General features: G+C 38.9%; 1 protein-coding gene across 1 annotated transcript; it reads right to left on the bottom strand.

Moving 5' to 3' along the window:
* Window positions 1–334: 334 nt before the first annotated feature.
* Window positions 335–17,357, bottom strand: TDP2 (tyrosyl-DNA phosphodiesterase 2). Its single transcript, XM_005553904.4, has 7 exons — window positions 17,168–17,357; window positions 16,996–17,081; window positions 8,885–9,058; window positions 8,144–8,235; window positions 4,731–4,849; window positions 3,317–3,487; window positions 335–1,429 (listed from the first exon to the last, which is right to left on the bottom strand). The coding sequence occupies exons 1-7, from the start codon at window positions 17,318–17,320 to the stop codon at window positions 1,148–1,150; spliced, it is 1,077 nt and encodes a 358-aa protein (XP_005553961.3). The 5' UTR covers window positions 17,321–17,357; the 3' UTR covers window positions 335–1,147.
* Between the last annotated feature and the right edge of the window lie 205 nt (window positions 17,358–17,562).

The raw sequence follows: 17,562 nt of genomic DNA, 5'->3' as shown, positions 1-17,562 counted from the left end.
ATTTTTTATTTTTAATGATTAAAATTATGATTAACATTTAAACTCTTTCATTGTCGCTACAAAGGGAGTATTATATATAAATGTCTTTTTTTAGGTGTTTAAGTTTTGGCACTCCTGATATAAATAAGGTTCTGTTACTTCTAATCATTCTCATTGGCTTTCTTTTTTCACACAAAGGAAGCAGATATATTCTTGGTAATTCTTGGTGGAGTGAGAAGCAAATGGAAATCTGTTTTCTTCTACACAAAGAGGAAGAAGCAGCAGTAGAGCCAGAAGCAGGAAGCAGATAAAAAATTTAATCTCATCATGGACACAAAAGCATACTAAAACAAACTATAAACAAATAAAATCCTTTATTTAAATTTCTCTTGTGGGGAAAATATTTTTCTTTAAAGCACACTTACAAGTAATTTGCATTTACTTCCTGTAAAACATTTCCATTTTACAATTAGCAAAACTAAAAGGCTATGTCTCTTTATGCATTTATTTTTGTTAGAAAAACGTCCCATGGTGCTATCAAACTGATTTTAACCATCATCAAGCCTAACTTTGCCTCTGTTGACAACATGACTACAAACATGAATCAAAACAGAGTTAAGGAATTTTAAGCCATAAGGTTTCAATTATAGCTTACCAATTATGTAGTTAGCTGACAAAAATCAAGTCTGATGTAGAATAGCTGTCATCTATTTAACTGCAGATAATCATGGCATTTTCATTTAAGATGATCTGAACTTATGAAATAAAGGATCCAGTCCCAGTAACTCAATAATCTCTTATGTTTTCTTTTGAAGACTTATTTGAAATGTTAACTATTTCGGTGCCTGAATGGAAAAACATAAACATTAGCTCAGAGACAATGTGATTCCTGTTTGGAATCCAGCTGGCAGCTATAAGCACCGTTAAAAACTCTAACAGGCTTTGTGCCCTTATTATTAAACGGCCTCACATCCTGAACACAGGAATGTGTTCATTTAAATAAACATTAATCTTTAATGTTGAATTCTGAAAACACAACCACAAATCATAGTTGGTTTTTCTGTGACAATGATCTAGTACATTATTTTCTCCACATCAAACCTACCTTTCCAGAAGGTGGAAACTGTATTTGCAAAAATCAGGACAAAACTCACATTTGAAAAGCATTTTACAATATTACATCTAAATTGCACAGAAGACCCCAGTGATCACTAGGAAATCTACCACAGTCGAGTTTTTCCAATCCAAGAAGGTCCAAACTTCGGGGAATAATGTGTCCCTCTTCTGCTGCTGCTCTGAAAAATATTCGATCAAAACGAAGCTTACAAGCAGCAGTTATTCCAAGATTAGAGTTCATTTGTGTATCCCATGTATAATGGCAATGTTTAGGTTTGCCCAAAAACTCCCAGACATCCACAATGTTGTTGGGTAAACCACCACATTTGGTAACCTGAAAAGAAAAAGAATACTCTCTAAGATACACATAGCCTTTTCCCAACTAGAAAAAAAAAAAAAAAAGGCGTTTTTGCTATTACCATGCAAGAAATTATTAATGCACAAATGCAAAATATCGAGATACATTATAAAAAGTATTATGCTGCATAGTAGTATGTAATATAAAAATATCAAGACAGCCAGAGAGGTTGGAATTTGCCCCTTCTCTTCTGCCATAAATAGGTTAACTTTGGGTTTCAGATAAAATTTAGAAGGCTGAACATACATGGCCTGTTACTGCTGTTATCTGTTTCTAAAAACTGAACTCAAGTGAAAAGAAGGCAGAACTGCCACTCTACTTCAGTCTACAACTTTAGAAGTATAGCATTTATATGATCCAAACATTTCAACTGCCTTCAGTTTTATTTGAAGTTTATTAATAATATTAATTGTTTGCTCATTCACTCTCCGGGATTAAAAAAAAATTGTTTGTGGTAAAATATACACAATATAAGATTTATCATTTTAACAAATTTTTTTTTTTTTTTTGAGATGGAGTCTCACTCTGTCACCCAGGAAGGAGTGCAGTGGTGCAATCTCGGTTCACTGCAACTTCCACCTCCCAGGTTCAAGCAATTCTAGTGCCTCAGCCTCCTGCACAGCTGGGATCACAGGCATGTGCCACAATGCCCGGCTAATTTCTGTATTTTTAGTAGAGATGGGGTTTCACCGTGTTGGTCAGGAGGGTCTCGAACTCCTGGCCTCAAGTATCAGCCCACCTCGGCCTCCCAAAGTGCTGGGATTACAGGCGTGAGCCACTGTGCCCAGCCATTTTAACAATTTTTAAGTGTACAGTGATGTAGCATTAAGTACATTCACATAGTTGTGCAAACCATGACCATCAACCATCTCCAGAACCTTTTAATCTTCCCCAACTGAAACTCTGTACCCATTAAACACCAATTCACCATTCCCTAATACCCCCGGTCCCTGGCAAACACCATTCTACTTTCGATCTCTATGAATTTGACCAGTTTAGGAAATTCATAAGAGGAATCATATAGTATCTTTTCCTTTTTGGACTGGCTTCATTCACTCAGCATAATGTCTTTAAGATTCGCCCATATTGTAGCATGTGTCAAAGTTTCTTCATCTTAAGGGTAATAATATTCCACTGTATGCATACAGTACATTTTGTTTATTCATCTGTCAGTGATACTTGGGCTGCTTCTACCTTTTAGCTACTGTGAATAACACGGCTGTGAACACCCATGGGTAGACAAAACATATTCAAATCCCTGCTTTCACTTCTTTTGGGTATTTATACCTAGAAGTGTAATTGATGCATCACATAGTAATTCTATGTTTAAATTTTTAAGGTCCTGAAAAATCCCACTGTGTCTCAGCTAAGCTATAGGCAAGAAGAAACAGACTTTGTTTCAGACCTGGAGATCTGGGCATGGTGGTAGCAGGAAAAGTGGGTAAAAAAGGCTAATGAAAGACAAAAAAGAAAAAAGAAAAGGAAACCTAGGAAAAAAGAGAGTTAGGAACAATTATCATGGTCAAATCTTTCCATTGTTCTCATATTGCAACTAGGAATACTGCAAAGAAACAACCTTTTCTAAACTCTTCTAAAATCATTTTCTCTACCTTTCTTTCTAATCCCATATATATAGTTTAGTGTTGTCTATTTCTCATGCACATTTTTATTTCCTCCAAAAGAAGCCCCTTTTTCTCCTAGGCATACAGCATAGGCTAAACAAATACTTGCTGAATTGCAAGGTCACTTAAGACATTTTGAGTGACTACAGGTCCTAGTTTTAACAGCTTTGGTCAAAGGAACCTAAATTAGTCTCCATAGCAATAATCTGTCCTCAAACATCACACTGACTCTGTCACTCACCTCTTGATCCCTTAGATTTGTATCTCCTGCAAATATAACTGTAGCTGACTCTGGAGCCTCTTGCATTTTCTTTAAAACCATTTTTAACTGATTCATTCGTTCCACAGCATGCCCTCTGGTGCTCTCCAAATGGGATGTCATAAGGCAAAGCTCATTTCCTGACACATTCACCTGCAACAGGACAAAAAGTCATTAAAATTGTCCACTGACTATTAATACTGAACTTTAATAACAAAATCAGCAGATTGTTCTGTCAAATGGTATGTATCTACTAAACTGAAACTGTATAATCAGCACTGCGTCTATCCCTCCAGATCAAAAGAAGTATTAAAGCACTAACCCTGTCCCCAAAGAAGACTGTTTAGCAAGCACGACCTACCCCCAGATGTCACCTCCACTGTGAACCTTTCCCCAGTGTCCCCAGGCCATCAGTGGCTCCCTCCTCAATACACCTAAAGCATGCTGAACAGACTGTTTTAAAGCCCCCTAGGCTAAATTAAAAGGACAATTATTTACCTCTTACAAAGCCATAAGTCATTTGCAAAGCACAGATGATTCTTATTTATTGCTGTATTTTTAAGGGCCTGGCATACAGGTATTCCAAAAAAGTTAACTGAATGAATGAGAATCATTTACCATTTGCAATTAAGACACCAGCAATGTACAATCTATCATTATATGAAGTGCTTGCAGAATCAAGTCTAATTCTTTCATATTGGTCATTCATGCTCTTCTATAATCAGGAGCCTACATACTTCTCAACCTGTCACATTTCCCTCTCCATGGCCCCTACAATCAACTGAATAGAATGCTCATTCATACTCACACATGTACACCTCTTGCAACTTGAAAAGTTTGCTCATGGTGGTTTCTCTACTTGGACTCTTTTTAATGTCTACGTCTTACATATTTTTCCGGGTTCATTTCAAATACCATCTCCTCTATAAAAGTCTCACTAAACAATCTGGTTAAAAATCATCTCCTTTCTCTAAACTTCCACACATTTACACCTCTCCTGTGGCACTTATGCCTTTCTTATGTTTTAGTTACTATATATATACACTCTCCCTTACTAATCTATATACTGTATCAGATCAAGATCTATTCTTCATTTTTGTAAGTCTCATAGAGTACAATATAGTAGCATGTATAGAGTAAAAACATTAGGAAGCAAATGTGGAATGTTAGCAAACTCTCAAATATTTTTAAGAAAACAATAGACTGAGAATTCTATCTGCATTTAAAATTTATGTAAAAACTTAATTTTAGAAAGTGTTAAAGACTATCTAAAAGAATCTACATGTGTGAAGCAAATTTTTCTCAAAAGGCAATGGTATTAAAAAGAATAACAACAAAACTATGAAAAAAATGTATTCTTTTTTTATAAGACACTCAATTTTAAAAAATTACTCACATGCACACATAAAAGGTTTCTCATCATTTTGGTACTTGGAAAAGGAATAATCTCTTGGCTTTTTAATTTCACTCTTGATTTCTTCAACATTATAGCTGTGAAATATCCTTCTTCATGACCTACAAATATTTGTGGAAAAGAATTTAGGCTGAGGAGGTCAAAGTTATTTTCAGTTTACCACAAGTTTGCCTATTGAAGAATTTTATAGCAAACAGGTAACAGATACTTACATGGATCTAAATCTTTAAACTAAACTATTATTTCAAAGTAGTTCATCATGGCCAAACAAGTCTACCTCCCTCCCTCCCAAATTTTAACTAGAAGCTTAGAAGAAATAAAATAAATAAATAAAAAAAGACCAGGCACAGTGGCTCATGTCTGTAATCCCAGCACTTTAGGAGGCCGAGGTGGGTGGATCACCTGAGGTCAGGAGTTCGAGACCAGCCTGATCAACATGGAGAAATCCCATCTCTACTAAAAATACAAAATTAACTGGGTGTGGTGGCATATGCCTGTAATCCTAGCTACTCAGGAGGCTGAGGCAGGAGAATCACTTGAACCCGGGAGGTGGAGGTTGCGGTGAGCTGAGATCGTGCCATTGCACTCCAGCCTAGGCAACAAGAGTGAAATTCCGTCTCAAAAATAAATAAATAAATAAATAAAAATGAAAAAAAAAAATGTAAACAAGTGCCAAAATATAATGCCGCCAATATCAGATGAGAAAATTTGAGAAATTTCTGAAAGACACAGAGTAGATAAGATGAACTGTGGCCAACTGATATCCATTTACTACCTCTCATGCTAGAAGTTCCAGAAAAATTATAGTAAATGAATAAAAATCTAGAAAGATATAAACCTGCAAGAACAGAAAATAGGAGTAGAGGCCATGAATGAAAGCTTCCAGTAGTTTTTCAGAAAACAGATGGAGAAGTGGGAACCGGTTTATCAAAACAGAAGGAAACCACTTGAGTGACTGTAGCAGAGAACCATAGACAGGAAGCAAGCAGATTTGTTCCACCAAAATCTGGAAACACTTAGTGCTTGAACATAAAGGTACCACAAAAGGTAAGGTGCTGAGGTAAGAAGAGGGGGGCCAGTTCAAGGTCTGGATATGGGGTTAAACAACTCCCAGGTTTCCTCAACTCCTTAGAGCTAAGTGACTGTCCCTCTATTAACAGGAGACTAGGGTTTTACAGAGAACTAAATTTTAGAGGCTCCAGAGTCACCAACCACAGGGAGGGGCATGCGTGTTAGCCCAGGGCTGATAGAGGAATGGGTTGAACACTGATTAAGTGTGCCGACTCAGCTCCCTTCCCCGACCTGCTTCCAGAAGTTAGGCAAAACAAGCACACCACCCCAGCCCCAACACCCAGAAGGCAGAAAGCTAAATCACTCTTTTTGGAGAAACAAAATGGCCTCAGATTAAAGGCCTGTATATACCAACACACTGACAATTGTGGGTCTACCTCAAATGAATAAGTAGTTTGCTCCACAATCAATCCCTCACCCCTCTCCAGTGAGGTAAACTACTTAGCCTTGTAATCAACATTTTAGTGTTTGGTGTTTAAATGTGAACCGAAAGCCAAGGATCCCTACATATTTAAGGAAGAAGTCTGACATGACATGATGGATACTGACATGACATAACATAATCGAAACAAACAAAAAGAAGGAAATAAAAACAATGCATGGAAAGAGATTAAAACCTAAAACAAACAAAAAACTAACAAAAAAGATACTGTATCCATAAACCAAGAAAAGTATGCCATAAAAAAGATATTCAGTGAATAGGAGGCCTAGGAAATTAAAATAATGCTATCTAAAAGTCAAGATAGTTGCCAAGAAAGTAGAACAGTCAATAGAGATAGGAGAATAAGAGAGTTAAGAAAATTTAAGGATCAACCCAGGAGGTCCACCGTTTAACAGAGGGAGTTCAGAAAAAGGGGAGGAGTAAAAAAACTATAAGGGAGGAAAGAAGAGACAAGGAGAAAAGGAAAGAGAAATAATGAAAAGAATGAAAGGAGAGGCAAGGGGAATTGTGGGAGGGAGGGAAAAAAGGATTTTCAACAATTAAGGTTTTCCACATATTAAAATTCCACAGATTAAAAGTTCCCACCAAGCATTCAGTACAATAAATGTTAAAAAAAAAAAAAAACCCAAAGAACATGAGGGTTAAAAGAAGACCCTCAAAGCTTCCAGAGAGTAGGGAAAAAGAAAAGAATAAGAATTAGAATGACATCAGCCTTATTACCCATTATCAATAATGGAAATTAGAAGACACTGAAGAATGCCTTCAGAATTCTGAAGGAAAACATCTGTTTACCCAGATACCTATCTTCAGCCAAACTATCAAGAACCACAAAGCTACAACACAGACATTTTCAAATATGCTGGGATTCAAAAACTTCACTGTCCATGCACTGTTCCTTAGAAATTAGAGAGGGTGCGCCAATAAAATGAGGAAGTAAACTAAGAAGGAAGCATGGGAATCAAAAATCCTAAAAGAATCCCCAAGAGAATACAAAAAAGTTCCATTGAGAGACACACACAGACTGGGAACCCTCTCCTTAGAAATTCTCGCTTAAGGAGTCAACTGAAATTAAAAATCACATACTATATAAAAATGAAAGTCAAAGAAAACACTATACAGTTGACACTTGAACAACACAGGTTTGAACTTCAAGGGTCGACTTATACAGGTATTTTTTCAATAAATATGGTTGGTCCTCTGTATCTGTGGGTTCTGCATCCACAACCAAATGTGGGTTGAAAACACAGTCTTCTCAGAACGTGAAACCCGCATATATGGAGCGCTCACATATAGATGGGTTCTGCAGAGCAGACTGAGGAACCTGAACCTGAGTATGTGTGAATTTTGGTATCCACCAAGGAACCCTAGAACCAATCCCCTGAGAATACCAAGAAAAGACTGTATATGAAAATCATGAGATGTGGCCAAAGCAGTATTTTAAATATATTTAGCAAAAAACAAAATAGATGGAAAATTTAAAACCTAAATTACTCAGGGCAAAAAAAGTATAAAAAGAACAACAAAATAAATAAGGAATTTTAAAATAAAGACTTTTTGAAAAAGCATAACCACAATGTGATTATTTCACTTAAAACTTTTAACAACTAAATTTCAAAAAGGTACTCAGTTTCTCAAATTTTAGCAATTTATATTTTCCTGAAAAATCATCCATTTCCTTTTCACTTATTAACCTTTTCACACTTATTAAGTTGTATAAAATATTCTCCTATAATTCTTGTAGTATCCTGGGTCTTGCTTATTTTTCTCAAACTTATTTATTTGTGCTTTTTCTTCTCCATGTCCCAATAGACTAACTTTGATTTATCCCTCTCACTGACCTGTTTGTCAAAGAAAAGACAAGTTGAATAACAAAAATTGTTACCTGTAATAATCTCATAATCACTTGCTCTCTTCTTTAGGTAGCTATAATATGGGGGAATAACTTCCTGTAGAAATATCACATCTGGGCTGTACCTAACGAAAAACATCAGTTTATGACAAATACCAAGTATACCATTTCATTTTCAGCTACCTAAATGAAGGAAATTCCACAACATACCAAAGCAAAAAACCCTCTTGTGCACCTAATATTGTTTATGCTGATCTTTGATAACTATAAAATGAGAAAGATGTGTGCTATTTTAGTACTATAACAAACATATCAAAAAGAACTAGAAAAACTGACAATAGAAACCACCATACTGAGAGACTTCAATGGTCCTACACACTAAGAGATGCTTTCAACATTTCTTTCAATCCTCTTGAAGCAGTTATTATCCACAATGAAGAAAACTGACCTCCAGAGAACTTAAGTGATTTGCCCAAGGTCACAGAGCCAGTATGGCGCACAAATAGATCTTTTTGGCAGTTTTAATTTCACGTAGTTATTATAAACAAAGTTTAAGAAGAAAACAGTACTAAAAGGCTTCTAACAAAAATTAGTGTTCCCACTTTGCTGCAGCCTGCAATCCTGCTCTCAGAGGCAATCATCTCAATTCTTTCAGATATTTCTTCTCAGAGCTGGACATTGAACTTAGGTTTAATTCGAAAGCCCACAACCTTGAACTGTTCCTTTGAATATACATAAGACACATTACTATTAAACAGAAGTGATAATACTTACAACGCTAAGTAGGAACACACCCCTCGAGCCCTCTCTGACAGATTGTTTAGATCTAATCCATCAATATTCCAGGTAATGAAGCAGAACATGCTGTCATTTTCTTGCTGAGTATCTTCAGATGGGCTGATTTTAGAAGTGGTGGAATCAGTTGTTTCTTCATTGGTTAGGTCAACACTGGCAAGATCAGAATAAAACACAGCTTTGCAAATAATCTATACACTGATTAAGAATTCTTTTGTATTTGTAGCCCTCATTTTACAGACAAATTTTAAAAGAGCACTAAAAGTTTGACACTGTCCTTACAGGGTTAACAAAAATTGTATGCCAGGTTCTAGACAGAAATATAATTAAGCATTAATCACGCTGCACTTTGGCCCACTTCTTTGTAACAGAAAGTCATCCCATAGCCCTATATACTGGCCACTTGCATCCCCATTGCTCCTGTGGGTGGGATCTCTGACATCAGAATCAGAAGGCTTTTGTTTAAGAATTGCTTAAGAAGTTTTTCAGACGCGGAATTCCAGCAGAAAGCTGACACTAACCAGTTTGAAGACACCCTCAAGGAACTGAATCTGCATGAGAATGCAGTTTCTTCATCTCCAGATCCCATGACTTCATCATTGTACTCTGACCAATCAACAATCCTCACACCTTGGTCCACTCAACACCCTTTCAAGTCTCAAGCTCCAGACTTCTCAAGGAGAATCTGAAGTTTCCTCCAGTCTCCTGGTTTGGCGGCCTTACAATTAATTTTTTTTTTCTGCTGCAACCCTTGGTGCCTCAGGGTATTGACTTGCAAGCTGTACCCCAACTACCTAGGGCACATGTCCACAAGGTTTTCAGGACCTCTTGAGGGTGTGTCACTGGCACGTCCTTAACCTTGGCAAAATAAACCTTCTAAATTGATTTAGACCGGTCTCAGATACTTTTGCGTTCATAGATAGATTCTTATTGCACCGTCCAAATGTTTGCTCATTTGGGCAGTTACAGTCAACTTAATATCCTTCAATGACATGTGTCACTAAAATAATTGTATAAACTATGATCCCAAATTAGACTCAGAAATGTAGGATTTTTAAATCTTTTTGGAATCTTTTTAAATCATATATTAAATAAGATCTCATTGTGGCAGATAAATAAGAACTGCAAATTCTTTGCTACTCCCCTCTTTGAGTAATGAAGCCTAATGCCCCTCCCCTTTGAATCCAGACCTTAGTGGTTTGCTTACTACAGGGAAAGAGTATTCTGGGACTTTTGAGGTTTGGCCTTAAGATAATCTGCCACTTCCATTCAAGGCTTTTGGAATACTTCCTCCAGGAACCCTGGAACTGCCATGTAAAAAGTTCAACCACCCTGAGACTGCCATGCTGGAAAGGACATATTTATGTGCTCCAGTCCATAGTCCTGACTCCACCATCTGCTCCCCTAACCAATGCCCCAGACATATGAGTGGAGGGACAAACATTATTAAAAGGTGACTCCTAAGCATGTATAAACTATTCATGAATTTTAAAAATAGGTGTTTGAATTTATAATTTTAATGCCAACATTTTAACTTTTCTCCTATACACGATTCACCCAGATTCCTCAAATGTTACATTATTAAAAGGTGACTTCTAAGCATGTATAAACTATTCATGAATTTTAAAAATAGGTGTTTGAATTTGTAATTTTAATGCCAATATTTTAACTTTTCTCCTATACACGATTCACCCAGATTCCTCAAATGTTAACATTTTACTTACTTAACATTCACTTGGTTTGTTCTTTTTACTCTGAACCATTTGTTTAAATATTTTTGTATTATTTCCTAAACACAAAGACATGCTTATATATACAGTTATGCATCACATTTGGAGAAGTGTGTCATTAGGTGATTTCACCATGATGCAAACATCATAGAGAGAATTTACACAAACCTAGATGGTACAGCCTCCTACACACCTGGGCTATATGGTCTAGCCTATTGCTCCTAGCCTACAAACCTGCACAGCATGCTACTATACTGGATACTGTAGGCAACTGTAACACAATGGCAAAGGTATAGCAAAAATACAGTCATATAATTTTATGGGATCATCTTCATTTATGCAGTTTGTTGTCAACTGAGATGTGGTTATGTGGTGCATAATGGTATACTCTAGTATGATCATCAAGTCAGAAGATTATCATTGATACAAATTTTTCTTTTTCTTATTGCCTCCTGTGGCTAGATTTAATATTATCTAAAGACCTAGTTCGATCTTGCCAATTGTGCTACTAGTGTCCTAATCCAGGATCACATGTTACATTTAGATGGCATGTCTCTTTTAATTTTCTTTAATCCAGAACAGTTTTTCAGTCTTTGTCTCTCATGACTGACATTTTTGAAGAGCACAGGCCATTTATCTTACAGAATGTCCTTCAGTTTAGGTTTATGTTTTCCTATTATTTGGTTCAGATTATGCATTTTTTAGCAGGAATGTCACAGAAGTGATAGTATGTCTTCCTCAATGCATCATATCAAGTATCTGATATGGAGCTGTCCCATTCCTGGTGATGTTGGCTTTGATCACTTGGTTAAAGTGTTGTTAACCAGATTTCTCTGCTACAAAGTTATGATTTTCCCCATCATAGTGTTTTGTGGGAAAGTACTTTGTGATTATGTAAATATGCTGTTGTTCACTGAACTTTCCTACTAGTTTTAGTATCTGTTGATGATACCTGCCTGAAATAATTATCAATATGGCAGTTTCCAAATGAAGATTTTTTTTCTAATTCCTCATGCCTTCTATATTTAATAGTTAGAGTTCTACTGTAAGGAAAAATGTTCCCTTCTCTCTTGGGCAACTGTATTTATATCAGTATGGGTTCTTTTTGTATGGATTGTAATCTATTCCTACCAAGCATCCTGTTGCTTGGATTACATCAGATTTGATGGGGAATGAGGGTAGGGAGCTTTTAAGCTAGGTCTTGTGCCCTTCTGGCACATCCCCAACATTTTCTGGGCACCTCCTACTTTCTAACACCACAGATATCATAGGCTCATCTTGTACTTTTTTTGCCCCTGCTCAGTCATTTCTTTTTAACTTCTTTTTTTATTTTCACATTAAGCCTCTTCCATTCTATGAAATCAGTCATTTCTAAAAAGCCCTTGTTCCTTTCAGTGAAGAATGGTATTTAGAGGCCATGATCTGGGTGCTAGATGAACTTAATGCCAATTTTGAAGCATAAAATATTTTGAATTGTCTTCCTTTTACATAAAAACAACCTTCAAGAGCATAAAAAAAAAAAAACAAGTGCAAAACTTTCTTTTGTGAATTTCAACCCACCCAAAAGTTCTCTTATTCAACAATAAGCTAATATTAGACCTTTTTTCAACGTCTTACTGTGGGGAAAAGAGAGATCAGACTGTTACTGTGTCTATGTAGAAAGAGGAAGACATAAGAAACTCCATTTTGATCTGTACTAAGAGAAATTCTTCTGCCTTGAGATGCTGTTAATCTGTAACCCTAGCCCTAACTCTGTGCTCGCAGAAACATGTGCTACGTTGACTCAAGGTTTAATGGATTTAGGGCTGTGCAGGATGTGCTTTGTTAAAATTGTGTTTGCAGGCAGTATGCTTGGTAAAAGTCATCACCATTCTCCAGACTTGAGTATCCAGGGACACAATGTGCTACAGAAGGCCACAGGGACCTCTGCCCAAGAAAGCCTGGGTATTGTCCAAGGTTTCTCCCCACTGAGACAGCCTGAGTTATGGCCTTATGGGAAGGGAAAGACCTGACAGTCTCCCAGCCCGACACCCGTAAAGGGTCTGTGCTGAGGAGGATTAGTGAAAGAAGGCGGCCTCTCTGCAGTTGAGATAAGAGGAAGGCATCTGTCTCCTGCTCGTCCCTGGGAATGGAATGTCTCGGTGTAAAACCCGGTCATATATTCTATTTACTTGGATAGGAGAAAACCGCCTTATGGCTGGAGGTGAGACATGCTGGCAGCAATACTGCTATTTATTGCACTGAGATGTTTGTGTAAAGTCAAACATAAATCTGGCCTACGTGCACATCCAGGCACAGCACCTTTCCTTAAACTTATTTTATGACACAGAGTCCTTTGCTCACGTTTTCCTGCTGACCCTCTCCCTACCATTACCCTATGGTCCTGCCACATCCCCCTCACCGAGGTGGTAGAGATAGTGATCAATAAATACTAAGGGAACTCAAGAGACCAGTGCCAGTGCGGGTCCTCCATATGCTGACCGCCTGTCCCCTAGGCCCACTTTTCTTCCTCTATACTTTGTCTCTGTGTCTTACTTCTTTTCTCAGTCTCTCGTCCCACCTGATGAGAAATACCCACAAGTGTGGAGGGGCAGGCCCCCTTCATCTTACCACCATAGAGAAAAAGCCAAGTGATTCCATGCCTGATCAAAGATGTTGTTTCCTTTTTATGGAAAGCATTAAAACCAGAAAGGAAAAATTATTAGCTCTTTATTTCTGTCAAATCTTCTGTTTCATAATTGGATTTAAAAATACATATACTGTCAAAGACAAAGGTGTTGGTTAATCACATTAGGCCCCCTACCTATCTGGCACACACACCTTTTTTTCCAAGTTTAAAGATGTCCAACTATAACTCAATCTACTTCATAAAACTGTAAACACAACCCCTACTTTCCTCAATGGGTGGACTGTCATGGGTGATGTATGGGGAGAGCATGATGGTGTCATTAACCATAGTTTATACTTATTGAGTTCTATATGCCAGGCACAATTCCAAGTGTTTTACACCTATCAGCTCACTTAATCCTTACCACAACCCCATGAGGAAGAGGTCGCACAGATAAAGAAACTGAGGCAGAGAGAGGTTACACAGTTACTAAACAGCACAGGTAGACTTAGAACCTTATTACTATCCCCACTACACAAAGAAATTGAGGCAGAGAGAGGTTAGACAGTTACTAAACAGCACAGGTGGACTTAGAACCTTTGCATTTTGGCTCCAGAGTCCATGCTCTTATTCACTATGCCATCCTTTCCTCCTCCAGTTTCATTGCAATCCAATTCCATATTGACATAATTTGGATGTTTGTCCCCTCCAAATCTCATATTGAGATATAATCCATAATGTTGGAAGTGGGGTCCAGTGGGAGGTGTTTGGGTCATGGGGGCAGATCCCTCATAAATGTCTTGGTGCTATCCTCACGTTAGCGAGTTCTTGCAAGATCTGGTTGTTTAAAAGTATGTGGCACCACCCCACCCCTTGCTCCTGTGCTCACCGTGTGATACCTGGGCTCCCCCTTCCCTTCTGCCATGATTGAAATCTTCCTGAGGCCCAGCAAAGGCTGGGGCCTTGCTTCCAGTAGAGCGTGCAGAACTGTTAACCAATTAAATCTCTTTTCTTTATAAATTACCCAGTCTCAGGTATTTCTTTATAGCAATGCAAGAACCTAACACAAATATCTCTGCAATTTATGCAACACCCACAATATTTAATATTTAATGCAGCAAGAAAAACCAGGCAACTGTATTTAAAATTTCCATTTGGGAAAATGAAAAGGGAAATAAACTCTAAAACGTTGCTGTACAGAAATACTAAGGGAACAGAGAGGGACTGGTGAATGTTAAGGGCATGATTTTTTGACTTCATTCCTAAGCAGATGAGGAAGCGCTTTTGTCAGTATATCTGGTGTCTCAGGTTTTATGTGTTAGGCCAGTGCTCTTCAACTTTAAATCACCAGGAGATCTTGTCAAAATACAAATTCTGATTCAGTAGGTCTGGGTGAGACCTAAGATTCTGCATGTCTAACAAACTCGCAAGTAGTAGTAGCATGCTGCTGGTCCAGAGTCCACACTCTGAGTAACAAGGCTCTGGGACATGGGCTGTCAATGCTGGCTCTGCATTAGAATTACCTGCACAGCTTAAAAAAAAAAAAAAAAAAAAAAAAATACAATGAGGAATACACAGGCCCTACTCAAGACTAATTAGAATCTGTTGTTGTTTTTTTTTTTATTTCCCCAGATAATTCCAATATGCAGCTAAGATTCAGCATAGCTGTTTTAAGAGGATTCCCCTGGTATCTCATCAGAGACACTAAAGATAGATTCTAATGTAGGGGGCTAAATCACTTTAGTGTTCAATTTCAATTTTTGTTGATATCCCAGGAATTCACTCCAGAATTGAGATTCCTGCCCCAATTATTTAAGACAGCCAATGCCCTTGCTCAGCAGGGTTGAGTTTCTCTGGTCATAAAATCTTCCAATCAATTTTTTTTCTTTTCCTTTCATTTTTGCTAAAGCCAATATCAAAAATCTAATCACCGCACGCTCTGTGAATGCACAGGCCTTAGAAACACCCTGAAGTTTGCCCCTTCCCCATTTTTCTCTCTTCAGCAAACTAAACTTTAAAACCTCACTCTCATTCATACTTGACCTGAGTTCTGAGAGACAAGAGACCACAGCCTAATCAACACCTTTGCTTGTTTTTGCCAATTTACCATTCCGGGGTAAGAGAATCCTAATAGCCATGACACCATTCCTCAGCTTGATCCGCATCTTTTCTGAGGGCCTATTCCAGGAAATCCACTTATTTTGTTACTATTTATTGGTTACGATACAGTCTATTGCAACCAACAGACATTAACTCAGGTTGGTTTGACCAAAACAGGTGAATTTATAAGGAAACAACATGTCACAGAGCCTGGTACAGAAATACAGCCATGTTTAAGGAAGGGCAGTTAAGGGCTTTCTCTCAATCCTACACTTCAACTTCCCTCTGCTTCATTCTCTGGCTGCAGACCTCTGTTCTCAGCTTCTCTGTACCCAAAAAAAGATACGTATGAATCCTCACAGGTGCTAAGTTAACACGTTACAGTTCCAGCTCCATAGGAAGACTCAGACTTGACTCTCTTGGTCCTAATTCTGAAACCAAGGAGAGGATCTGACTGGCCAGTCTGAGCTAGGTGAACACCTCCTAGACCAACTTGCTCTGGTTAGTAAAACGGAAGCCAGAGACAAATCACTGTGTGAGAGCAGACAATTCCCCAACAAGAGGCAAGACAGAGAAAGGAACCTAATGAAAATATTTTATCACATCTGTAAGACAATGCAGCTGAAAAGACCAAAGGGAAAATACAGTCTCCACTATGAACAGTCAATTTTACAAGTTGTACATATAACTGGGAGAATTTTATACATTCAGTAAATATTTATTGGGAGCTTATGATGTGTCAGATGTTGTCAGACTTTGGGAAATTAACAATGTATAAAAACAGATACTCCTTACTAGATGTGCAGTCCAGTAAGAGACATAAAACAATGAACAGCACTTACAATATGGACTAAGTTATTATAACAGGGGTCACGCAGGATGATATAAGAGTACCTAAAAGGGGAACCTTACCTAGACTTAGGACATCAGGAAAAGTTTCCTGGAGATAAATCGTGTCTCAGCTTGGGCCTTTAAGATACATACTAGCAAGGAAGGAAAAAGAAAAAAAATCCAAGTAGAGGTAATAAAGATCTTTACGAAGGTTCAAAGACAGGAGAAAATGACCCATTGGAAAAAAGTAAAAGTTTGATATGCCTGGAACCTGGAAAGACAGGTTCCAAGTTATGGAGCCAAATAGTAGAGGGCCTTGTAAGGCATCTACACTTTTCAAGAGCAGTAGTGCAGGAACTGGAGAGGGGCACTGAAATAACAGGAGTAGGTGTGCATTAAAAAAAATAACAACAACAAAAAACCTATTATTCTGGCTGGCCAGCCTAAGGCCTAGAATAAATAAACAATTCAGGAAGCAAGGAGACTTCCAAGCTGCCATTCTTCGACGGAAGATTTTTGCCTTCATTCGTTTCAAACCTCTCGCTTACTTACTTCCTATCATTTGAGTCAAACATTACGTTTCCATTTCCCTGGACTCCAAATCACGTTCGAAGAGACAGTATGGGGGAGTGTTAGATCCGCTGCTGGGGCGCATCTCCGCGCAGCAGCAGCAACGCAAGCCCTGCTCCTCTGGCTGCGCAGCTTGGAGATCTGCCTCAGCATCTTCTGCCCAACTACACGGCAGGTCCCAGGACGCGCAGCGCAACCTGGTATCAAACTGCCTCCGTCCGGACTGGCTCCCAGCTCCCCTCATCACTTACTAGGTCTTGGGCTCAGAGATGGTTTCAGGGCGGCGTTCCAAGGCGCTCTCCTCCACCGGAGGCTCGAAGTAGGAGTTCAGAGCCCTCTGAAAAACAAAGGCACCAGGGATGAGGTTTGTGCGCTCCACCGACCTAGCTAACGGAGCGGGACGCGAAGACAGCAAAAGCGTACTTCCATCTCCCAGTCGTTCTCGGCCAGGAAGCACTGAGCCACAGCGGAATCGCAGCTCGCGACCGAGGCAAACTCCACACACAGAAGTCGCCGCTTCTTCACCTCTGGCTCGCCCTCTTCCTCCGCCGCCCCCAGGCAACTCCCCAGCTCCATCTTCTTGCCGCTTCCGCACCGCCCCTTTAAGCGGAACAGGAGGCCAACGGTCGGCTCTGCGCAGGCGCCTGCGCCACGGCGCTCCCGCATCAACCGCCCGGCAGGGAAACTCGCTCCGCTCTCGGAGAATAATCGGTGCCGCTGCGCCGCAGGCGAGCCGCCGAGGTGGTGGGGGCGAAGCGCGCGTGCGCGCGTGGTCACAAGCGTGCGGGAAACGTCAGTGAGCAAATCGCAGACCACCG

Source organism: Macaca fascicularis, chromosome 4 (assembly GCF_037993035.2).
Source record: "Macaca fascicularis isolate 582-1 chromosome 4, T2T-MFA8v1.1".
Classification (NCBI taxonomy): Eukaryota; Metazoa; Chordata; class Mammalia; order Primates; family Cercopithecidae; genus Macaca; species Macaca fascicularis.
This window is presented reverse-complemented; position numbering and strand designations above follow the sequence as displayed.